Source organism: Staurois parvus, unplaced genomic scaffold (assembly GCF_062004578.1).
Source record: "Staurois parvus isolate SC_StPar_1 unplaced genomic scaffold, SC_StPar_1.0 ptg000694l, whole genome shotgun sequence".
Taxonomy (NCBI): domain Eukaryota; kingdom Metazoa; phylum Chordata; class Amphibia; order Anura; family Ranidae; genus Staurois; species Staurois parvus.
In genome coordinates, this window is record NW_028318490.1 from 6,092,039 (window position 1) to 6,118,553 (window position 26,515).

The window sequence follows — 26,515 nt, forward strand, 5'->3', positions numbered from 1 at the left end:
TAGCCACTGTGCTGCCCTGTATGGCCCAACATGTAGTGATTGGTGAGCAACCAACCCGCTGACCACTACACATTCAAGGGAGTGGGGAAGCACTGCAAATGCCCTGCAACCATGTGCAATACACACAGTTGCTGCACAAAAGGGTTAAAACGGGCAAGAGGCCGCCTGTCAGTAGCCCCTGGAGCACAATCTGAACGCATATCAAGCTTCAGAGGCAAGGTTAATAAAGGATAAGGTCACCTTCTGTAACACGTTACACCCATATTCTGGGTGTAACATGTTATGATCAGACCGCTCCCCTCCAATCCCTACTTTGACAGCTAGCGGGGGATCTTCTCTCCCCTCGCTGTCAAATTTATTAAAAAAAGAAAACATGCGGGGCCCCGCCCACACAGCTGCATCACTCATTCAGTCATCTGTGAAGGAGAGACTACAAGTACCAACAGCCTTAGTGACTGTCAGCTTTTGGTCCTCAATGAACTATCATGCCGCTGTGAAACGCTGTGGTAATTCATTCATTCTTCCGATCAGTATATCTGCTTGTTAATCCTTCCATATGGGCAAGCAGATATTCTGACAGATCTGCAGGAGACCTGCATGGCACCAGTGATCTGCTGATCTGGCAATGGTTTACAGGCTCCTGCAGACAAAAATAATAAATGCATATATTTTTTTACTGCAAAAAAAATGCATTTATTTTTTTTTTCTACAAGGTGAATTTATCCTTTAAGACACCTGTCTAAATGTACCCAAAGGATATTTTGCACACAAATGTCAATGCAGCATCCTGTGCGAAGACAGGCCCACCCCACCTCCTGAGTGTCACTGTTGGTCAGCTGGAGGCCAGCAGTTAGGGGATTTCCCAGTTTGGGTTTACAGTAACCACTTGATGATCATCTCATCACAAACACATAGGCCTGTTTCACACAGGCTTCAGCTTGTGGAAGGCTTAGTTCACCAATAGCTTTGAAAACAGGCGTTTGAGGGGCGTTTTTCTCACTCCTCAAACGCCTATGCAAATGATACTGTGGGCAGCACACAATGCTGTTCACATTATCAAAACATGAAGTCTCATGTCGAGCCAGGAATAGTTTTGAATGGGAGGCGTTGAAAGGCTTCAGTCTATGGTGATGCTTCTCACACTGGCAGGCATTTGCAGTGCAGTTGGGGCATGTTAATCATTAGAGTTTATTATAAGAATTTTTGGTGCAGTTTTACACACTTGTAAAATGCTTATAAAACGCCTCAAAACCGTGCATAGGGCGTTTAGGGAGTGTTTTTAATGCTTGTAAAACCCCCATACTAAAGCTCATTAACGCCTGTCTAATGCCCATACTAACGCTATAGGAGCATTTTTGAAGAGTTAGAAATATAGTCAAGTGTGAATGAGCCCTTAGAGCAGTGTGAACAGCAAGCCTTTATGAAACATTCAGCAGGCTTTTGCAAAGCTTTCAGCAAGCTTCAAGCAGCTTTCTCTATGCTTTTATAGAGCCCTTCCCCTCCTGTATGTATAAAGTTACACACAGATCTTTATCTGCTTGCCCGCTGCCCTATAGCAGAAATAACACTACAGGACAGCAGGACTGCGCAAAATCACGAATATATATATATGTGATTTTGCATTTACGGGTAGGGGGCGGGCGGGCGCGTGCGCGCACCCTACCTGCACCACCATAGGCGGCTTCAGCCGTCGATCACCAAGTCCCAGCCGGTGATTCCCCGCCGGCACCCGGCGATCACCAAGTATTACTGATGGGGGAAGGTTCTGTACAGTAATACAGATCTCTACCCTGTCAGCTCCAGCACACTGCTTTGTATTGCTCTGCATAGCAGAGCAATACAAAGGAATGTGCTGACATTGTGAAAACACAGCACACAGTTAACCCTCTGATCGCCCCATGTTAACCCCTTCCTGCCCAGTGTCAGTGTTTTTTATTAGCACTGATCACTGTATTAGTGTCACTGGAGATGTCAGTGACAGTTTCTCCCCAGTGTCAGAATGCCTGCCACAGTCCCGCAATAAGTCACTGATCGCCTCCATTACTAGTATAAAAGAAAAAAAAATTCCAGTATCTATACCGCCATTTTTAGATGCTATAACTTCACGTGAACCAATTCATTTACATGTATTGGGATTTTTTTTTTTTAGCAAAGGCATGTAGCTGAATACATTTTTGGCCTAAATTTATGATGAAATTCGATTTTTAAAATTTTTTTTACTGGACATGTTTAATAGCAAAATGTCAAAAATATTGTTTTTTTTTCTACAAATTGTCAGTATTTTTTGTTTATAGCAAAAAAAAAAACCTGCAGAGGCAAATACCACCAAAAGAAAGCTCCATTTGTGGGGGAAAAAAGGACAAATTTAATTTGGGAGCAGTGTTGCATGACCACGCAACTGTCAGTTAAAATAACGCAGTGCCGTATTGCAAAAAAATGGCCTGGTCAGGAAGGGGGGTAAATCCTCTGGAGGGCAAGTGGTTAAGGGAGTGCTGTTTGTGTTCAACAAGATTTAAGTATTGAAGACACCTGCTAATCCCTGGTTCACATCTATGCAGCTGTGCGGGCCACGTTTTGCACGGGCACGAGAACCCATTAATTTGAATGGACTCCCATGCCCCGGGACACGCAGAGAAGTCCCCGCACGGGAACCTCGGGTCCCAGTATGGTTGCATTTTCCAGTGCGGGTGGCGTGCCATTAGAAGTAATGGCACCCGCCCACAGGTCTGCATTCCTCTGTGTGGGTGGTGCGGCTGCTCAGATTTTCGTGTGGATCTGCAGCTGCACCACCTGCACATATGTGAACCAAGCCTTACAGCTTGTTTAAAGTGGCAGCCAGAACTCCCATTAAAGCAGTATTAAACCCAAAAGCAAACATTGAGGGCCAGATTAACATTGGGGCTATTGGAGCTGCATCTCCAGACCCCTACCTCAATATAGGCCCAGCTACCCAAAAAGAACTGGCCGTGGCTAATTTATGCCTCAAGCGCCCCGTCTTGCTTCTATCACTACAGCTGACAAACTCCGCCCACCACCTCTAGAGTCAAACCACTGCCCCTTGAATTGAATATGGGCGGCAACTCCTTGTAGCTTCCTGATTCGCTAAAAGTCCTTTGGGGCAGTGTTCTAGTTCTACAGGTGGTGGGCATGGTTTTTCAGCTACAGTGAGAGAAGCTGGATAGCGTGCTCTAGGGAGAAAGTAGGTGCTAATGGGGCGCAAGGTGGGAGGAAGTTAGGCACTAATGGGGCACAGGGTGGAAGTTAGGAACTAATGGGGAACAGGGTGGGAGGAAGTTAGGCACTAATGGGGCACAGGGTGGGAGGAAGTTAGGCACTAATGGGGCACAGGGTGGAAGTTAGGTGTCAATGGGGTGTCAGACATGTGCCCTATCTGCTCAATTTAGCCATACTTGTCCCCCAATACCCTGCTCTGCCTCCCCCACTTTCATTGTAGCTGCCAAACTCCGCCCACCACCCTTAGTAGCCAAGTGTCGCGCCTTGGAGATAATCTGGGTGGGGATTCTACTTTGCAGCCTCCTGATAGGCTATCTCTGGTTGGCAAGGCTGAAGAGACCAGATTGGAGTGTTGGGCTCCCCCTTCTCCCAACATTGGGTGTGCTGCGTGGTTGGGGATGTGCTTTGTAGTGAGGTGATGGGTGAAGGAGGATCATTGGTCAGCAGAAGCTCCTAATAGAAGACATACTGACCCCCCCCCTTAACAGAAGCCCACCATAGAAGACATGCTGACACCCCCCCCCCTCATTTAACCACTTCCCATCCAGCCCATGCACATGAACGGCCGGAGGGGAGCAGTGCCAAAACGGGTTGCAGTTTATAAACGGCCCCCGCATTCACTGCCTGTGCATGCTCCCTGGGAGTGCACGGCACCGATCGCTGTAGGGGACATCTCTGTGAAGTCCCGGTCATGTGATCACTAATTGGCCAATCAGTGATCACATGAATAGGAGTAAAGAAGATGTCACTTGCTGACATCATTGCTTACTACTAGTGAAATCTGGGACTGATCACAGAGGTCACATGGTACTAGGCTATTCACAACAGTCTTGTACCATGTGACAAGCTCTGACCAATCACAGCTCTCACAGTATTTCTCAATGGCTGCAAGAATGCATTCAGAGAGGAGAAATGATTGTTTTTACAGCCTTTATGGGTGTAAACGCAATCCGTGTAAAAAAAAAAAAAAAAATCTTCATCACCCCCCACAAGTAGTACAGTGTCAATATGGTGACACTGTACTGCTAGGGTGACAGTATGTTAAAAAAATAATTAAAAAAAATTATAATTTTTGGTTATACACTAATTTGGTTTTTTTTTTTACTAAAAAGATAGCTGAATACATTTTGGCCAATATTTATGAAGATTATTTATTTGCAAAATTTTATAAGAAAAACATTTTTTTTTTTAAATGTTTGGACTTTCATTTATATAGCAAAAAAAATAAAAATCCCAGTGGTGAATAAATACCACCAAAATAAAGTTACATCTGTCTCAAAAAAATGCTAAAAAATTCATATGGGTACAGTGTTGCATGACCGCGCAATTGCCATTCAAAGTGTGACAGCACCGAAAGCTGAAAATTGGCCTGGGCAGGAAGGAGGTGAAAGTGTCCGGACTTGAAGTGGTTAATTTGTTTTAACAAAAAATAGTTTGCATTTCATTTTATTTCCACAAAAAGGCGCAGCAAAATCCTCAGCAGCAGGCCCATGATGCTCTTAATCCAGTCCTGTAAACATTATCTTGCACTTCAGATGTGGTGGCTGCATTCTCTTGCAGCCTTTCTTACCTTTATTTTCACCTGGTGATCTGGACAGTAAGTTTTTTTTCAACAGAACACGCTGCTCTGCATATGTAGCAGTTAGAGGGCTGAGACAAACCATTTACTACTGCCAGGGGTGCTTACAACAATCAGCTTTTTGTAATGTAAAACCTTTATCCCAAAAAGGAAAAATCTGTTCGCTGTAACTGCTTATAAAGTGTGAGCTGGAGTTCAACTTGTTAGTGTATCTAAATCACTAGTCACTAGTGTATCTAACATGCCTCGCCCCCCAGATTTACATTGCTGCTGACCAGCGTTGCCCCCCTGTGCTCCTTCTTCCAGAGTGGAGGCAGTCTAATACAGGAGATGTGTTACTGGCCAGATCACCAGGTGAACACAGAGGGGGTAAAAAAAAAAAAAGCTTAAAAAAAGAAAATTTGTGCAGCCACCACACCTAAAGGTTGGTAAGCTGCAATTTATTACATTTTTTATTTTGGGTTTAAGACTGCTGTAAGATTGGTTACAGATTGGAGCTGTATGGTATTTAAAAGCTTGCTGAAAGCTCTACAAATGCTTTGTAAAAGCTTACTATTCACACTGCTGAAGCATGTGTGTAACAAACCATTGATCTCAGTGTGCTGTAAAACAGGAATGCCAAGAAGTGGTTAAATCTCTCAGTAGCCATGAGATTAAAATCACCTGTGTAGTCTTAGCATTATGATCCTCATTTTAATGCTATAATTATTATTCTAACTTGCTTCTTACCAGCTTCAAGGGCCAACTTCAAGAGACAATTATCATCAGATGCTCTTTATTGGTAGTGACAAGGCAGGTTTGATGAAACGGTGATGGTAGTCATCTTTCTAGGTAAGTAGCGTGAGTGGTTGTCCCTCTGGGTGGTGTTTGTTCAGCCATAAATCCAGGACAGATGGATGTCAGTTAACCACTTCCCGACCGCCCTATAGCAGAGCTACTGCTACAGGGCGGCAGGGCTGCACAAAATCATATATATAAGCCCTCATGCACACGGGACATTTTGATAACGCTGGTAACATTAGCTGTCATGTTAAAAACGTGAGTTTGTCAGCTTTTTTGCATTAGTCTTTAGGGACGTTTTGTGGCGTTTCCCACGTTTGCGTTTTTTTAGGTTTTTTTTTACCCCCAAATTTTTTTTGGTCACAAAAGGTCCAAAAATGCTATTTTGCCACGTTTTTCAGCGTTAGAGCATTTAACAGCTAAAAAACTCCTCTAGAAACCCACTAGTCCTGGGTTTTTTTTTTCCAGCCAACAAACATTTATTACAGTCTGTGTGCATGGACACATACCGGTAGGATAACATGCTGGGGAGTTTACTAGCTGTAAAAAAAACCCGTCAAAAGCCAAAAACAGCAGCTGTAAAAAAGTCAAGTGTGCATGAAGACTAAACGTGATTTTAAATTTCCTGGTAGGGGGCACACGCCGCCCTACCTGCACCGCCACTGGCGGCTACAACTGTCGATCACTGGGTCCCAGCCGGAGATTCCCTGCCGGCACCCGGCGATCGCTGAGGAACACTGACAGGTAGAGGTCTGTTCGTAAACAATACAGATTTCTCCCGTCAGCACCAGCATGCTGTTTTGTATTGCTCTGGATAACAGAGCAATACAAAGCAGCATGCTTACATAGTAAAACAGCACATAATGTGAAACACACACAGCACACAGTTAACCCTTTGATTGCCCCAGATGTCAGTGGCAGTTAGTCAGTTCCCCCCAGTGTCACAATGCCCGCCGCAGACCCCCTATAAGACGCTGATCGCCGCCATTACTAGTATTAAAAAATAAAAAAAATGATATACATCACTATAACTGTATAGACACTATAACTTTCACATAAACCAATTAATTTACAACTACAGGTGTACCTCAGTTTACGAACACTTTGGTTAACGTAATTTTAGGTTTACCAATGAAAATCCATTGAAAATAATCCCTGTTTACGAATTTTTCTCACAATACGAAGTGTATGTGGGTGCCGATTTTTAAATGTAATTGCCGGCTTTTTTTTTTTTTTTTTCACTATAGCTCACAGAATTAGCTGTCACTTTTCCAGAAGCTAAAGGATACTTTGTTTATTTTATCTCGGGAAACAAACTAAAAGGAAACATTGTTTCTTTTAACTAGGGGAAATGAACTAAAAGGAAACTCTCTCTCTATCTTTTAGCTGGGGGGAAAGTGAAAGCTGATTCTCTGAGCTATAGTGAAGAAAAAAAAAGCCAGTAATTACATTTAAAAACCAGCACTTTTATCTGACCTCCAGAACGGATTAATTGGTTTTCAATGCATTCCTATGGGAAACCACATTTTGGTTTACAAATTTTTCGCAATACGAAATGTCCCGGAGAACGCATTAAATTCATAAACCTGTATTGGGATTTTTTTTTTTTTCACAAAGACATGTAGAATACATTTTGGCCTAAATTTATGACAAAATTTGAGTTAAATTTTTTTTTGCTGGATAGGTTTTAAAGCAAAAAGTCAAAAATATTGTTTTTTTTCCCCAAAACTGTTGGTTTTTTTTGTTTATAGCGCAAAAAATAAAACACGCAGAAGTGATCAAATACCACAGAAAGAACGCTCAATTTCTGGGGGAAAAAAGAACAAATTTCATTTGGGTGCAGCATTGCATGACCATGCAATTGGCAGTTAATGTAATGCAGCGCTCTATCGCACAAAAAGGCCTGGTCAGGAAGGGGAGTAAATCCTCTGGAGGGCAAGTGGTTAATGGAGAAAGGGAGTTTGCACATGAATGGTATGTATTATCACAGGCACCAAAAACAGATAAAAGCAACATAGCAGGTGTAAGGTACAAATATTACTCTGCTTCCAAACTTCCGTCGTCATGTATTATTAAATGATCTAGGCTTAAAGGATAAATTCATCCTTCTAAAAAATAAATAATTAAATGCACATTAATTTATTTTGATAAAGTTGTGATGACGAAACGCGTCAAGATGTCACATCACACATTACCGGAAGTATCGCCGAGACCGATTTGGATGAGGTCTGGACTTTTCATTGAGAATAGTGAGCTATAAGGCCAGTTTTACTGCTGCATTTACTCTGCAAAGGCTATCTTCACTGCTGCAAACTCTGCATATTATGTAAGCGCTTTTATTAAAGTCTTGTTCAATCCTAAAGAGCTTCTGCAAGATGATCCTTTACTTTTAATTTTGAGTACTTACATCGCTGATTTTGGAGTTTGGCACTAGTACCAGGACAGCAATCAGTTCTGAGTAAAGGCTTGCAATACCTGTCAATCTGGTACTAAGGGTAGAAGACGACTTATTGCTTTGAGGAATTTTGGAGATTTAAGGATCACAAAGAACTGGTGGATTTAAAGAAGACCTTACCAGGGTACACGGAGAACTTTGGAAGGACTCCCATTATTTATTTTGGTTGGACACGGACTATCTGCTTATATAGCGACCTATTGCCTGTACCTATTAATGCGTCTGTCTTAAAACATTCCTAATTTCCAGCATTTTCACATCTGCCTAAAACTTTTGCACAGTACAGTGTGTGTGTATAATTATTTTATATAAAATGAAATTTTTAAATCTAAGAGTTGAAAAAGAGCAAACAATACATAAAGAACAACATTAAGTCTTTGTAAATTATAAAAATTTATTTACATCATTCTACAAGCTGGGAAAGTCCACTAGTCAAAGTCAAGGACTAAAGTGAATTGAAAAAAATTCTCTCCTCCATGGACATAAATCTTATCAAGAACAACCAAATGACTCAGTCGTCACCGCTTAGAATTTCTTGTACCATCTGGGGTAAAAAACTTTTCAAAAAGTGTAAGAAATTAGTGCTGCATTGATAATCATCCATCTCCGGAGTAAGGTGCAGCTGTGCATTTCCCTCATTTGTCTGTTTGGTCTTCACAGTTATTTTCATTAATGGTTTGCATGGCTTACTATCTATTGTCCCAGAAGACAACGCACGGGACACTGCAGTCTCTAATTCTATTTTCTGGGTCATCTCTCCAAACTTGCCCCTCCGCTGTCTGCGTCTACCTTCCCACACTTGATGCCATACATTAATCCTCATGAGGGACACGTTTTCCTTTGCAAGTTCTTTTAGCCCTTTAGTCTTTTTACCTTTTTTATGTTCTTTCTGCCCAGGAACTATACTTTCTTGCTCTAAAATCGAGTCTTCATTTGTACATTCCACTTTCCTTCTTTTGGTATCATTCTGGATTTCCTCTGTGTTTTCTCGTTTCCTTCCATGTGGTTCTGTTTTCATCCCATCTTTATTTAACTCTTCAGCTTTAAACTCTGACCTTTCATCGCCAATGACGAGTCCCTCCATGTGTGACACTGCCTGTTCACCTTCATCTCCACTTCTTTTCATTTCATCTTTTCCTTTTCCTGTATTTTCTGCCTCATTTTTCAAGCTTGAGTCTTCCTCACAACTACATAACAACACCTCTACTAAGACCCTCTTGACAGCCAAAGTCACAGCTTTCAATGAAGTTCCTGTTAATGGAATGGAGATATCTATACCTTCTTTCTTACTGCCCTCAGAAGTATTAGGTAGTAACAATGAAATTATGCCCCAAGGGCGGGATAATGACCGTAGGCAATAAAGTGGTGAACGGCAGGTCTTTGCAGCACTGATACACTGTGAGCTAAAGCGTCGAGCTGTTTTTGAACTGACATTGCTACACACATTATGACTCAATTCAAATGGATCCTGGACATTGAATACACCTAGGCGAAAACCATCAGCCCAGGATGGAGGTGCAGAGGTAAAAGGAAGGGTGATGATTACACCATCTCGAGGACAGAAGATGCTTGAACGTAAATCCAATGAAGAGAAAAAGGAGAAAAACTCAGACAGAAGACAACCTGAGTAACAACAAAGAATAACATTAATTGGAGGTAGTAATAAAAAAACAATTCAAGTTATGATTACAGTTCCATTATGTACTGGTAAAAAAATGAACCACCCCTATATAACATCTTCCTTACCAGATAATAATCTTAGCTTTGTATATTGCGCATATTTAGACAATTGTATATTAACTTTAGGTAAAATAAATAAATAAAAATGGTAGAGACAGGAATTTTAATGAGAAGAAACATACTTTACCTCTTCTGCATTAAAGTTACTTACCTGCCTGTACAGTGAGCCACGCATGCGCAGCTCACTGTACAAATTCAGCAAAGCCGAATCTGACTGAACTCCCACATATGTGAGGCAGGCCATAGACAAAAAAATCAGTCGGCCCTGTTGCTGATGCTGCCACCCATGTCCACGAACAACGGCTGTTTTTTGCGGATTTTCCAGCATGACCAATAAAAATAAATGAGGAGATCCGCGAAAAACGGCCGATGGGCTGGCCCCACTAACTGCGTGATTATCGGCCGATTTTTCATAAACGACTCGTCTATGGCCTGCATGGGTGATGTCATCTCTGCCTGCCCAATGACAGCGGCCGGCAATCGGGACCTGGGAGCCGCCCACCCAATGATATCAGCGGCCAGGCGGGGAGCAGAGGTGAGTATAGTTCGTCTTTAAGAGTGTTTCTTTAGATATTGTTATTAATAATATACAGGATTTATATAGCGCCAACAGTTTGCTCAGCACTTTACAATATAACGGGAGACAATACAGCAACAATACAGTTCAATACAAGAGGGATAGGAGGGCCCTGCTCCTTGGAGCTTATAATCTAAGAGAATCTAATCTAAGATACACACTGTATTTACATTGGAGAATCTAATTAGATGCAGAAAGTAACTGTATTTCAGCAGCTAGTCACTGTGACATAAAAGGCATGCTATACAGGCTGGGTAAGTACTAACATATATATTTTATGTTACAACCATGGTATTTGTAGCATCAATCATCGGCTTCCATGGCTTAAAGTGGATCTTCACCCTCAAGATGTGCTTTGCTCATTTTCATCCCACCCCCATATGCTGAACATATATTGTGCTTGTTTGCTTTGTTTTTTGTTATGTAAACAAGGATGTACCTTTTTTTTTTTAACAATTTATGGCCTGCCCCCCCCCCCCCATCCTCCATCATTTGCCTAGGCACATTACATCACTGCCATGGTGCTTCCTGGGATATGTGATGTTCAAATCCTTTTAGGTAGCCCTGCTCAACACTCCATTTACTAACAAAGAAGGGGGCGGGCCTAGCAGTGCGTCATCGGAAGGCTATGCCAGAACCCGGAAGAGCCAGCACAGCCTTTAGATGGCGTCACAGAAAAAACATGGCGGCACGGGACCCAGCAGCGGTTACTGAGAACAACTCATGACAACGCTGGATGGGCTCTGTGGGTGGAACTTAATTGTACACAACCCAGGATCAGAGAAGTGAAAAAAAAAAAATAGGGGGTGGGGGTGTGAGGGGTGGGGAAAGGGTGAAATTCCTCTTCAAGTTACACTTCATTTAGTCCTAATTTACACTGGAAAAATATATACCAGAATCAAATTTGTTCCCAAGATACATTTATTGCAAAGCTTTCCTGCAGGTTGCAGCTCTCCATCACCAGTTATAGTGACGTAATGTAGCAGCAGTGGTCCATGCGGCCTAAAAGATCCAAGAAAATTGGCATCTACATTGCAACATCATCCTGCCTATAAATAGCTACTTTTGCTTTTTTTATTCACAATGCAATTAGTTGAGGCCTTTTTATACATAGAATGTTGTGCCAGCTGATAATTGTACTTTAATTCATTGCTGGGCCCCACAGTTTTTCAAACTGTTTTTGTTTAAAATGATTCTAACGCTTCATTTTTTAAATATTTTTATAACAACTATACTTACCTGCTGTGTGCAGTGGTTTTGCACAGAGCAACCTGAAGCCTCCTCTTCTTGGGTCCCCCGCAAGCTCTCCTGGCTCTTCCTTTCTGTCGGGTGCCCCCATAGCAAGAAGCTTGCTATGGGGGCACCTGCTGCTCCGTGTGTTCATTCACACATGGAGCCGCAGCTTGGCCCCTCCCCTCTCCTCACAGGCCAACTGGCTGTGATTGACAGCAGCGGGAGCCAATGGCTCCTGCTTACTGTCTCAGCCAATAAGGAGACAGAGACCCGGGACAGCTGAGGCTGTCGTGTACATCATTGGATCTTGATGGGGCTCAGGTAAGTATTGAGGGGTCTGGGGGCACTGCTGCACACAGAAGGTCTTTTACCTTCTATAGAATGCATGAAGGTAAAAAACCTTGAGCCTTTACAACCGCTTTAACTACTTGCCCTCCAGAGAATTTACCCCCTCCCTGACCAGGCCATTTTTTTGCAATACAGCGCTGCGTTACTTTAACTGACAATTGTGCAGTCATGCAACGCGCACCAAATTGAAATTTATGTCCTTTTTTTACACACAATTGGAGCTTTCTTTCAGTGTTAATTAATCGCTTTGGCGGTTTTTATTTTATGCACTATGAACAAAAAAAACCCAACAATTTTGAGAAAAAAATAATATTTTTGACTTTTTGCTATTAAACATGTCCAGTAAAAAAAATTTCAAAAATCTAATTTCGTCATAAATTTAGGCCAAAATGTATTCTGCTACATGTCTTTGCTAAAAAAAAATCCAAATATATGTAAACTAATTGGTTTAAGTGAAAGGTATAGCGTTTACAAACGGCGGTATAGATTATAATTTTTTTTATACTAGTAATGGTGGCAATCAGCAACTTATAGCGGGGCTGTGGCGGGCATTCTGACACTGGGAGGGAACTGACTGTCACTGACATCCCCAGTGACACCAATACAGTGATCAGTGCTAATAAAAAGCACTGATACTGTACGAATGATACTGGGCAGGAAGGGGTTATCATCTAGGGCGATCAAAGGGTTAACTGTGTGCTGTGTTTTACCGTGTCAGCACATTGCTTTGTATTGCTCTGCTCTGTGAAGGGGATGACAGGGGAGAGATCTGTATTGTTTACATACAGGTCTCTCCCCCGACAGTGATACTCGGAGATCGCCAGATGCCGGCGGGGAATCACTGGCTGGGACCTGGTGATCAACAGCTGAGGCTTCCAATGGCGGCGTGGGTAGGGCACGTACCCCCTTTCCGGAAATGCAAAATCACGTATATATACATAAGATTTTGCACAGCCCTGCCGCCCTGTTGCAGTATTTCTATAATAATAATGAAATGTGAGCTTTATTTCTTTTCATATCATATCTTAGGTGACTGCTATTTTTATAACAAATGAGGATCATGCACACAAAGTAACAATCCTGTGTTGTATGACCGGTCTGTTTTCTTTGATTTGTCATTGATCAGTTAAACAATAAGTAAAATAAGTGCAAAGTATAAATAGATGGCCTTTGCTAGATTAAAATTAACAAAAGTTGCAGGGTGGACATCTCTCAATTGTTAGGTTTCCGTTTCTTGCTCATCAAGATCATTTTAAAAGTAAAAGTTCCAACCTAAAACACACAGCAAAGTAAAACTATTAATGAAAAAGGAATAGCTCACCAAGACTCTGCTCATTTTTACTAGGTTGTATTTTCGTTGGATCAGAGGGAAAAGTGCAGTCCCAGCTATCAATGACATGCGTGTCCTCTTCAGCTAAAACACAAACATGTCAACTGCTACAACGTGTCTATAAACTGTGCATTCTTGGCAATATAAGCTATAAAACACTCACCAGCCATCTCTCTCAGTTGGCATAGACTGGGAATAACCACAGGGCTCCTTGATTGTAGGAAGAAAATAATAAGTAATGTCAAAGCGTAATTATTCAGCAGGGGCCCACCCCCTAATGGGTTACCTAAGTGTTGGGAAAATAGATGCATTAGTGAAGATGAATGTGCTGGCTTTCCTTGGACAATTCACGATCAGTGATATTTTAACATCTACTGAATAGTACAGAACCAAACAAACAAAAACAAAAAAACATAACATTCATAGAATTCAGAAATATGGGTGCAAAAGTCCCAAGAAGTACAGGATAATACACAGAATTTACACTTTAACCCCTTGGTGCCGGCACCTCCTAGCCCTTTAAGGGGATACAGATGCTGGGAAGCACGACACTTCCTTGATTGGCTGAAACAAGACATACCTGTGCTCAAATCCCAAAAGCTTGTATGTGCATTTATGTGACAAACTCCTGCGCTCCTACCTAAAAACTAATACCTACCAACAAAGGTAAAGCTGCTACATACAGTCATATACCCATAGACAAAAAATATAAATGAAACACAAATGATGCAGCACTACTACCATAAAAATTCTTCACACATAAATGAATAAGTGAAACAGTGCAAAATTAGTGATACAAATAACAAACACACAATATTAAATAGTGCCAGAAAAATCATAAATAATCACGTGTGACAAGTGTCAATACGAGGTCCTAAAAGGACCAAATAACATAAATGGTGCCCCAAGTAATCCAATGGGATCCAATAGTGCTCCAAATCAAACAAGTAAGTCACAACAGGACTCAATGTTATCTATCAGGCGCTAAAGGGGTGTAACCACATATTAACACTAGAAATCCTGGAGGAATATCCTTTCAAAAACACTTTGCTCTTATCATTCAATACTGTATGCAACATGAAATTTTTATCATTTTTTCACACAAATAGAACTTTCTTTTCTTTTGGTGGTATTTGGTTACCACTGGGTTTATTTTTTTATTATATACATGAAAGAGGACCAAAAATGTTAAAATATATCATTTCCACTGTTATAGAAAATATCCAATAAAATCAAATTTTGTCATAAATTTAGGGCAAAATGTATTCTGCTACATGTCTTTGGTAAAAAAAAAAAAATCCCAGTAAGTGTATATTGATTGGTGTGAAAGTGTATATATACTGGAATTTATGCAGCTTTTACTTTCTGATTGCTTATCATATTTCTTGAAGTGCTAAAATGCCAGGGCAGAACAAACACCCCCAAATAACCCCTACAGGCTTTTAAAGGGTGTAATTCCCTCACTTCATTGCCTGACTACCTATCACAGTTTGGAGGCTCTGATATACCAGGATAGTACAAACACCCCCCCCCCCCAAATGAATCCTTTTTTGAAAGTAGACACTCCAATGTATTTGATAAGCGGCATGGTTAGTAGTTTTCAGATCTAATTTTTTGACACAAAGTTTTGAAAAATGAAAATAAATGCATTATTGTTTGTTTTTTTTTTTCCCTCGTAAAACCGAAAATTACATGGATAGTCCGTTGCCCTCTCACAGTACTTATACATTTTGACCCCAGATCTGGCGCACTTGCTGGGGAGATACTGCTTGAATGCAAGGCGGCCAGTAAAATGTATGAGGAACTCGTCTAAACAGATATTTTGTTGGGGCGTATACATATCTGCAAACTTCTCAGTGAAGTAGTTTATGAGGGGCCGAATTTTGTAGAAGCGATCATATTCAAGGTCACTAAAATACTGCAATTCAATCTTTTTTGTAATGCCCATATTGAGGGTTAGGCCCAAAAAAGTTTTACATTTGGAAACCGTGACATGTTTCCATGTGTATTGTCTGGCAAGAGTTGTATTTGGGTTGGCAGCAAAGCACTAGTCAGCTTATAGATTGGTTTGGTCCACAATCAACTGATTCAGGTCTTCCATGAAAAACAGCTAACAAAAATGAGAGTTGTTAAATTTGCTCTTTTCACCTGAATTCCAGGTTGGGCAATGAATGGGGGGAATAACTGGTGCTGAGGAATCTGTTGGCTGCCAATCAGGATTTGCAAGCACATCCGGAAGGACAACAGCTTGGACTGCACTTCTGGGACTCACTACGGCACCATGTGATACTGCAGTGTTGGTGTGTAAAATGCCAGGATGTACTAGGCTGCTGGTGCTTGCCGGATCACCAAAAGGTAGTGCAGCACTAGTACTTGAACCCTGCTGCATATGAGACAAGTCATGCCTTCATAGCACTTTAGCCACTTGGGGCTGGGTATGCCTGGCCTTAGCAGGGACCACTTCTCCATCGCCCGACCTCCCTGTTAGGGTTGTACTGCTTTGTGAAGAATACAAATTCTGAGGCGGATATTGACAGTGAGGCTTTCCCTTTGCACTCATCCATCATACTCAGAATCCTGTAGGTCTCTTCACTGGTGTACCTTGGGGGGACAGGAAAAAGAGTTCCTAGCTGTCAGCTACTGCTTGAACAGCTACAAATAAAATTCACCTGTTAGTGCTAGCAGAGATCAGGCCTAATTCTGCTAATGCTGTGGTTTTGTGTACAATGTATCACAGGTGACAGCGATCTTGTTGAATGGGCTAAATGCAAGTGCTGGCAGGCATTGGGGCTGATCCTGCTAACACTGCATTTTTGGGGACACTATACTAAAGGGAATACTAGTATAATTCTGTTAGTGACAATGTGTTGATCCGTACATATAAAATACTAGTAATGGCAGTGATCAGCAAGCTATAGTGTGATAGTGTGTGAGCAATCTAAAGTTAACTGACCCTGGCTGGGAGGGACACTAACTCAAACTGGCGCTATCTGATGTCGCAAGGGATAGTAGTACAGTGAATAATGGCACTGGCTGGATGACAGTGGTGATCAATGTTCTAAGGGTGATCAAGAGGTAAAAAGGGCTTAACGTGTGTGGGTGCAAAGTGCACTGCTTTATCCCACTGTGTGGTGTTCTCTTCTCTTCCTGGGTGAAAGAGTGCTGGAAAAGAAGATCGACTGCCTGTGTGTACTTTAATGAGCGCATCCTACGGACACAGCTGATCACGCGATGTGGTAAAAGGCCAATCACAGCGGCCTTTTACCACTTTCCTCATGCTGTCAGAACGTGAAGAAAGTACTGCCGAGAACCTGCAGTTGTCAGAGCAGGGATCTGAGGGGGGTATAAGTGCCCGGTAGGCAAGTGGTTAGGTCTTCCCCCTAACCCTAATCTGTATTCTTACCTGCTAGCTGGTTCACTCTAGCCCAGTATCTCACAGTGTACACAAGCTGTGGGACCCGAGGGTCTAAGTCAGAACAGAGACGCAAGTAGAAAGAGTTACGCAGGGCAAGCCTAGGGTTAAAAAAAAAAAAAGGGAAATAAAATAGCAAAATATATTGGAAGTTAAACAAAACACGGAACAAATTTTGACACAATATACTGAAATGACAAGGGTACCTGTTATTGAGAGTGATGTCTCCCCTGAGCCCTGAAGTCTTGTGTTGGAATCGTATTACTGGGCGCCGTGCAGAAGGAACAGTTTGAACTCCGTGTACTCCAGGAACACACTGACGTAGAACTCTGTCAACTAAATTAAGGATTTCCTCATTGGAGAGACCCTTCAAGGACAGGCCAGGAGTAATATTCTGTAAGGGAGAGAAATGGTTAAATGATCCAGCTTTATTAATCCTGTATCCATGAGTTTGTATTGCGATAATCAAAATGCATAAACAAGACTTAGAACACAACAGTCACCAAAAACAAGGCATGAAAGATCTACCGATCCTCGAAATCCACCTCAACTTCCACAACTGTAGATGCTCCATTTTTTTTTTTAAGATGTCAATTTCATTTTCCATTTCAGAACTTTTTCTAGAACATTCCGGAAGTTCTTTATAGAACATTCCAGAACATTTTTTCATAAAACATTCCAGAACATTTTTTCATAAAATATTACGGAACATTTTTTCATAAAATATTCCGGAACATTTTCATAGAACATTCCGGAACATTTTCATAGAACATTCCGGCAAATTTTTCACAGAACATCCTGAAATTTCTTTACAGAACATTCTGGAACATTTTTCATAAAACATTCCGGAACATTTTGCACACATTACAGAATTTCTTCAAAGAACATTCCTACAGAACATTTTCCATATAACATTCCAGAACATTTTTCATAGAACATTCTGGAATTTCTTCACAGAACATTCTCCATTTAACATTCCGGAACATTTTTCATAGAACATTCTTCCAGAACTTCATAGAACATTGCAGAACATTTTTCATACAACATTCCAATGCAACATTTTTCATACAACATTCTGATGGAACAGTTTTCATAGGCCAAAGAGATATAAGTAAAGAATAGAAAATAGGTGAGCGCTAGGTAATAATAGGAAGCAGCTAGCACAGAAGACAGGTAATCCCCAAAATTGAATATGTAAACAAGTGCAGCGCTATGGTACTAAAATAAAACAAAGTGCATCACCTGAAAAATGTATCAATATATGTTAAAGCGGAACAGTAAAGTGCATCGTTTAAAGTGCAGAAAAAAATTTGCTAAATCATATGATATAACACAACTAATTAATGTGTTAAAAACTGAATAGGTAATATGGAACAGCAAAGTGCATCATAAAAAAAAATGCAAAAACCAATCAAACAAATATATTATAAAGTGTCTCAAAACATGCATATATAATGCCCGTGATATCGTATGCAATATAAATAAATATAAAATATATATGTTGGGTAAATAGCAAAATAATATATTTTATAATATAACAGGTAGATAGCCAAATATTATGGATAATCAAAATTAATATTGTCCGTGATATGGTATAATCCACATAAGTGTCCGTTGAAATAATAAAGTGCAGCGAACTAAAGTGCTGGATGTGAAGGTGATAACAATCACATAAGGGAATCCGCCACCTCTAATAGATGTACACTCACCAGAATGTGACTGGTAACAGGCATTTCAAGCAATACATCTTGAACATCTTGAGGTAGGGGGCAGCCAAGAGGTTAGAATGGACCGTCACCTAGAGCTTTAGAATGGACCGTCACCTAGGTCTTTAGAATGGACCGTCACCTAGGTCTTTAGAATGGACCGTCACCTAGGTCTTTAGAATGGACCGTCACCTAGAGCTTTAGAATGGACCGTCACCTAGAGCTTTAGAATGGACCGTCATCAAGGGAGCCTTTGTCCTGAGGAAAACCGCTGGTGTGAGTGCTGTTCCATGTAACCGTAGAGTGTTCCCTTTTTATGGTCTTGCACAGAAGGATGAGAAAAAGTGAGAACAAAGATGCCCAAAGAGCTGAGGAGTACTCCATAAAGATTATGGTCTTGAAATAAAGTCCAGGAAAAAAAGCTGTTTCTCTTCAGGCACTGTAACAGCAGTAACTCTGTCAGTTTGGCTTTCCTGCAGCTTTCCAATATCCCCCCCCATGCACCTCTGACTGCTCCCTTGCAATCACTGACTCTCTCCGGAGGGGATTGTTACCTGTCTTCTGTGCTAGCTGCTTCCCATTATTACCTAGCGCTCACCTATTTTCTATTTACTTATATCTCTTTGGCCTATGAAAACTGTTCCATCAGAATGTTGTATGAAAACTGTTCCATCAGAATGTTGTATGAAAACTGTTCCATCAGAATGTTGTATGAAAACTGTTCCATCAGAATGTTGTATGAAAACTGTTCCATCAGAATGTTGTATGAAAACTGTTCCATCAGAATGTTGTATGAAAACTGTTCCATCAGAATGTTGTATGAAAACTGTTCCATCAGAATGTTGTATGAAAAATGTTCCGGGACGTCCATTGAAGACGCTCCGGGACGTCCATTGAAGACGCTCCGGGACGTCCATTGAAGACGCTCCGGGACGTCCATTGAAGACGCTCCGGGACGTCCATTGAAGACGCTCCGGGACGTCCATTGAAGACGCTCCGGGACGTCCATTGAAGACGCTCCGGGACGTCCATTGAAGACGCTCCGGGACGTCCATTGAAGACGCTCCGGGACGTCCATTGAAGACGCTCCGGGACGTCCATTGAAGACGCTCCGGGACGTCCATTGAAGAAGCTCCGGGACGTCCATTGAAGAAGCTCCGGGACGTCCATTGAAGACGTTCCGGGACGTCCAATGAAGACGTTCCGGAACGTCCAATGAAGACGTTCCGGAACGTCCAATGAAGACGTTCCGGAACGTCCAATGAAGACGTTCCGGAACGTTCAATGGAAAATGTCCTGGAATGCCCTATGGAAAATGTCCTGGAATGCCCTATGGAAAATGTCCTGGAATGCCCTATGGAAAATGTCCTGGAATGCTCTATAAAATTCCGCTCCGGCGGTTTCAACAAAATTCCGCTCCATTGGAATGTTGTATGAAAAATGTTCTGCAATGTTCTATGAAGAACTTCTGGAAGATTGTTCTATGAAGAACTTCTGGAAGATTGTTCTATGAAGAACTTCTGGAAGATTGTTCTATGAAGAACTTCTGGAAGATTGTTCTATGAAGAACTTCTGGAAGATTGTTCTATGAAGAACTTCTGGAAGATTGTTCTATGAAGAACTTCTGGAAGATTGTTCTATGAAGAACTTCTGGAAGATTGTTCTATGAAGAACTTCTGGAAGATTGTTCTATGAAGAACTTCTGGAAGATTGTTCTATGAAGAACTTCTGGAAGATTGTTCTATGAAGAACTTCTGGAAGATTGTTCTATGAAGAACTTCTGGAAGATTGTTCTATGAAGAACTTCTGGAAGATTGTTCTATGAAGAACTTCTGGAAGATTGTTCTATGAAGAACTTCTGGAAGATTGTTCTATGAAGAACTTCTGGAAGATTGTTCTATGAAGAACTTCTGGAAGATTGTTCTATGAAGAACTTCTGGAAGATTGTTCTATGAAGAACTTCTGGAAGATTGTTCTATGAAGAACTTCTGGAAGATTGTTCTATGAAGAACTTCTGGAAGATTGTTCTATGAAGAACTTCTCGAAGATTGTTCTATGAAGAACTTCTCGAAGATTGTTCTATGAAGAACTTCTCGAAGATTGTTCTATGAAGAACTTCTCGAAGATTGTTCTATGAAGAACTTCTCGAAGATTGTTCTATGAAGAACTTCTGGAAGATTGTTCTATGAAGAACTTCTGGAAGATTGTTCTATGAAGAACTTCTGGAAGATTGTTCTATGAAGAACTTCTGGAAGATTGTTCTATGAAGAACTTCTGAAAGATTGTTCTATGAAGAACTTCTGGAAGATTGTTCTATGAAGAACTTCTGGAAGATTGTTCTATGAAGAACTTCTGGAAGATTGTTCTATGAAGAACTTCTGGAATGTTTTATGGAAAATGTTCCGGCATGTCCTGTGAAGAAGTTCCAGAAAAATGTTTGACGAATAATGTTCTGGAATGTTCTTTAAAAAAATGTTCCAGAAGAATGTTCCATGAAGAAGTTCTGGAAGAATGTTCTATAAAGAAATTCTAGAATTTTCTATGAAAAATGTTCCGTAATGTTCTATGAAGAACTTTTGGAATATTCTATGAAAAATATTCTGTACTGTTCTTTGAAAATTGTTCCGGAATGTTCTGTAAAGAAATTTCAGAACATTCTATGAAAAGTGTTCTAGAATGTTCTATGAAAAAATGTGCTGGCATGTTCTGTGAAAAAATGTGCTGGCATGTTCTGTGAAAAAATGTGCTGGCATGTTCTGTGAAAAAATGTGCTGGCATGTTCTGTGAAAAAATGTGCTGGCATGTTCTGTGAAAAAATGTGCTGGCATGTTCTGTGAAAAAATGTGCTGGCATGTGTGACGGGAGTCACTTTTGGGTGTGGGGGGACATCTGTATCTTCTCCCCAAATTCTTATGTTTAAGTGACCCTGTGCCTGTTAGGGTACAGGGTGTGTAAATGTGAATGCCCCAGTATTGTGCATTTGAGTGTTGTCCTTTGTCTTTGTTCTCAACCATGTGGCTGTCCATTGTTTGCCATGTGCTACCCCCCATTGTGCTGTGTCTTCCTGTCCAGCCAACTATTATGGGATGCATGTGTCCCTGCCATGTGGTTGCCTAATGTTCTATGTCATGTGCTTCATCCCATTGTTCTGTGTCTTGGTTGGATGGGGAGGGGTGATGAGGTGTTTCCTGCAGCCTCCCACTGATGGGGCAGGCTGATGATGTATTTCCTGTTCCTGGTTCTGTTTCCCCGCCCTCTGTATATATCCTGTGTTTTGTGTTAAAATAAATGAAGTTGGCTTCCTGTTTAAGAAGAGCTGGGTGCTGTCTATTTCCTGAGGGATTTCAAGGGTGTCGTCCGTGGATGGTGTTCGGACAGGGGAAGCTGCGGTATAACGGAATATACCCAAGTGCGGTCGGGTACCGGTTCCGTTACAGCATGTTCTATGAAAAATGTGCTGGCATGTTCTATGAAAAATGTGCTGGCATGTTCTATGAAAAATGTGCTGGCATGTTCTTTAAAAAATGTTTCGGAAGAATGTTTTATGAAGAAGTTGCGGAACATTATCCATACTACATTCCGGAACAGTTTTCATAGAAAATTCTTCTGTAACTTCTTCACATAACATTCTGGAATATAATCCATAGAACATTCCAGAACTTTTTTCATAGAATTTCTTCTGAAACGTCTTCATAGAACATTCCGGAACATAGTTCACATCAGTGCTTGCAGTTCCAGTGCGTTCCAGATGCAGAAAAAAAGAAAAAGTAGAACATGCTGCATTTTTCCCTCACAGATCTGTACTGGAACATGGTAAAACGCATCAAAAATGAAGAAAACCAGAGAGGAAAAAATGAACTGGAAAGCATAAAAAAAAACACACGGAATGCGCAAAAACGCGTATGTGGAAACACATTTGGAAAATCATTTGACCCAGTTCCCCACTCATGTGTAAGGTAAAGTCTACAGGCTTGGATAAAACTGTATGTAAATGGATAGAAAACTGGCTAAAAGATCGTATTCAGAGAGTAGTGGTTAATGATTCATACTCTGAATGGTCTAGGGTCGTTAGTGGTGTACCCCAAGGTTCAGCGTTGGGACCCTTACTTATTAATACATTTATAAACAATATAGGGTCTGGGATTAAAAATCCAATTTCAGTCTTTGCAGATGACACCAAGCTGTGCAGTGGAATAAACTCCTTACAGGATATCTCCAACTTTCAAGCTGACCTCAATGCACTGTTTAATTGGGCAACTATGTGGCAAATGAGGTTTAATGTTGATAAATGTAAGGTTCTGCACTTTGGGGCTAAGAATACGCATGCATCATACATACTAGGGGGGGTACAACTGGGGGAATCAATGGTAGAGAAGGATCTGGGAGTTCTGGTAGATCACAAGCTTAATAATGGCATGCAATGCCAAGCTGCGATTTCTAAAGCGAGGAACATCCTCTCTTGTATTATAAGAGAGAGATATCATTTCCCCCGGTACAAATCATTAGTAAGACCTAATCTGGAATATGCAGTTCAGTTTTGGACACCAATTCACAAAAAGAACATTAGGGAACTGGAAAAAGTACAGAGAAGGGCAACCAAACTGATAAGAGGCATGGAGGAGATCAGCTATGAGGAAAGATTAGAGGAACTGAATTTATTCTCTCTTGAGAAGAGGAGATTAAGGGAGGATATGATCAACATGTATAAATACATCAGTGGTTCATATAGTGAACTCGGTGTAGAGCTATTCACCCTGAGGTCATCACAGAGGACAAGGGAGCACTCTTTACGTCTGGAGGAAAAGAAATTTAATCTCCAAAACACGGAAAGGTTTCTTCACAGTAAGAGCTGTGAAAATGTGGAATAGACTCCCTCAAGAGTTGGTTCTGGCCAGCTCAGTGGATTGCTTCAAAAAGGGCCTGGATTCTTTCTTAGAAACACAGAATATAACTGGATACTAACATTTCTAGGTAAAGTTGATCCAGGGAATATCCGATTGTCTTTCGGGGGATCAGGAAGGAATTTTTTTCCCAGCAGGAGCAAATGGGATCATGCTTTGCTGGGGTTTTTTTTTTTTGCCTTCCTCTGGATCAAATCTGGGTATAGGATTATAACTTTTTTTTTTTTCAATGGTTGAACTGGAGGGACTTTTGTCTTTTTTTAGCCAGACTAACTATGTAACATCCGGGCTGCTTTTCTCTAGTGTGAACCGACCCCTTAAACAGATCATGACCTTACCTCGTCGTCATCACTACACTTCTCTTCAGTTTCCATGATTTCATCTTCCTGCACTTCTTCTACTTCCAAAGAGTCCACCTTTTCTCCATCTCCATCATTCTTCACATCTTCTTCTTTTGACTCTGCACCTTCAACATCATCTTTCTCTCCATTCAATTCTTCCCCAAGCTCCAGATATAAATCTAGGTCACAGCCACTGATCTCAAAGCCATTTACTGAAGAACCAAAAGGATGAAGCTGGCAGCCTGTCACAGAAAAAAATGTCGATTCAAGAAGAAGTGCACACAGTAACAGACATTTGGATGGTGGTATTTAGTCACCTGGAAAGAACTCGGTGAAAGTTTCTTTCAGCAGAGACAGAAGCAGCTCCCGCAGATGGCTTTCATGACGAGATGGAGAACACAGTGTGACTACGCTCTTCATTTGTTCTTCCACCTTCAAGAGACCAACATTTTACAGACAGATTTATCTTCTGCCACATCTTAGGTTTGCTTAATTTTGATGAAAGGTTTCCTTTTATTTATGACTAGAACTACTTTTACAGCATCACAATTGATACATTGTATCTATGAAAGCTACTACTGACCTTCAGGTTAGCATCTAGTTTGATTGACAATCGGCTGCACTGTGGTTTGCAGGTCCCATTAGTTCCCTTATGTCTCCAGAAGTCTAGGTTCACGTGCCTACCCCTGCCATGTCCTGCAGCATGCGGTAAGTGTCACACCTCATTCTAATCAGCTAGCTTTAAAGAACTATCATCAGAAAGCTGGTAAATAACCCAGAGGCCCCTGTGCGCACTAGTCCCTGTGTCTATCGTTGCAGGTGTTGCTGGACTGAGGACTGTTGGATAGTTCGTTCCACCTGCTCAGATAGTTATCCCAACAACGCTGATCACAAGAGACAAATTTCTGACTGACAAGCACAGCAGAAGGGGGGCGTGACAGGTTATGCACACAGAGCCCGTACATCCCCCCACCCCAACTCTGAGCTGTCAGATAGAACATCCCCCTGCTGTGCTGTCTCCTCATCGCTCCCATTTAGTTTATACACTGGATCCAGACCTGCCACCCAGTATTCAGGGCAGGGAGAGAGTGGAAGACTGGAGTGGAAGTCTGTTGTTGTGAATGATTCCAGCTGGAGAAGAGCAATTTCATTTGAAAAAACACACAAGCTGACAAGAGAACACACCAGCTACTACATGTGTCTGAGACAGCCTAGTGTAGTGCCTGGCCTGTGCTGATGTGAGCTTGTGTTTTTGTGATTAAAATGCTCTTCAGCTGAAATCATTCACAACAAAAGTGGACAGAGTCCACTTTCTCCGTGCCCTGAATAGCAGGCAGCAAGTCCACACTCTGTATGCACGAAGGAGAGATGAAGAGACGCAGCACTTCAGGGGACAGGGCTACTGTACATTTCACTTAAAAATGTATTTATTCCTAGATCACTCACCTACAGTTTCCTCCTGTATTATACAGGCAGGCTACAGATTCACCACTGTAACTTCTCCCAGCATGCACTGCTTCTAGTGTAAGCTGCCCTGTATGTCACTGGTAATTACATTTAGGTTATTATAATTCCAGCTGTCATTTTGCTCTCTACACATTGGAGTTCCAAGTATGAACAGATCACTCACAGTGATGGGAAAGGACAGGTAACTAAACATATCCGAGAAAATGAAAAATGAGTAATAAGTATATCACAGGTAAAATACTTTAACCGCTTCCACGCCGCCCTATAGCAGGCGATTAGCAGCACTGGCGATTCCCTGCAGGCACCAGGCGATCGCCGAGTATCACTGAGGGGGAGAGAACTGTATGTAAACAATGCAGATCTCTCCCGTCAGCTCCTGCACACTGCTTTGTATGGCTCTGCATAGCATAGCCATACAAAGCAGTATGCTTGCAGTGTAAAGCACAGTTAACCCTTTAATCGCCACTGATGTTAACCCCTTCCTGCCCAGTGTCAGTGCTTTTTTATTAGCACTGATCACTGTATTGGTGATGTCAGTGACAGTTAGTTCCCACCCAGTGTCAGAATGCCTGCCGCAGTCCTGCTATAAGTCGCTGATCGCCGCCATTACTAGTAAAAAAAAAAAAATTCCAGTATATATACCGCCATTTGTAAATGCTATAACTTTCACGTAAACCAATTCATTTACACGTATTGGGATTTTTTTTTTTAGCAAAGACATGTAGCAGAATACATTTTGGCCTAAATTTATGACGAAATAAAATTTTTAAAATTTTTTTTTTACTGGACATGTTTAATAGCAAAAAGTCAAAAATATAAATTTTTTTTTTAAATTGTCTGGTCTTTTTTGTTTATAGCGCAAAAAATAAAAAAAATGCAGAAGCAATCAAATACCACCGAAAGAAAGCTCTATTTGTGGGAGAAAACCGCTGTAAATTTCATATGGGTGCAGTGTTGCGTGACCGCGCAATTGTTAAAGTAACGCAGCGCCGTATCACAAAAAATGGCCTGGTCAGGAAGGGGGGTAAACCCTTTTGAGGGCAAGTGGTTAAAGGGAGGGGAAAGGGGGGTGCAGCGCTGGGGTTTACACTCACATCCTTGCAGTGGATAAGTTCCTTGCTCAGCGCCTCCGGGTCAGGAGGCTGCAAGTTTCGTGTTCCTGCTCTCCTTTTCTTGAATTCTTTTTTCTCTCGAGGTTTTACCTTTAGTCGCTGCCCCTCTAGTTTAATATCATGTTCTTCAAGGGTGGCACTGACTCCATCTGAATTCTCAAACTCCACAATGGCATAAAGACCCTACAAAAGGAAGCAAATTCACATATATGAAGAGTCAGTCCTTTATCAGTGAAACTGCTGTAAATGGCAAGCAGATTCTATCTCATAATAAAAAATACTCTACATGCTTTGTGAATA

At 41.3% G+C, this 26,515-nt stretch overlaps 1 protein-coding gene across 2 annotated transcripts in view; it reads right to left on the reverse strand.

Moving 5' to 3' along the window:
• Positions 1-8,422: 8,422 nt before the first annotated feature.
• Positions 8,423-26,515, reverse strand: part of TUT1 (terminal uridylyl transferase 1, U6 snRNA-specific) — a 42,476-nt gene continuing 24,383 nt past the window's right edge. Inside the window, exons 3-10 of one of the 2 annotated variants that reach the window (XM_089652875.1) lie at positions 26,198-26,398; positions 23,954-24,068; positions 23,634-23,878; positions 16,895-17,082; positions 16,680-16,789; positions 13,440-13,562; positions 13,268-13,360; positions 8,423-9,671 (exon numbers count right to left, since the gene is read on the reverse strand). In XM_089652875.1, the coding sequence (XP_089509001.1) occupies positions 8,560-9,671; positions 13,268-13,360; positions 13,440-13,562; positions 16,680-16,789; positions 16,895-17,082; positions 23,634-23,878; positions 23,954-24,068; positions 26,198-26,398 (2,187 nt within the window). In that variant the 3' untranslated portion in view covers positions 8,423-8,559. The remainder of the gene's footprint in view (positions 9,672-13,267; positions 13,361-13,439; positions 13,563-16,679; positions 16,790-16,894; positions 17,083-23,633; positions 23,879-23,953; positions 24,069-26,197; positions 26,399-26,515) is intronic. The other variant, XM_089652876.1, reaches the window with a different exon arrangement.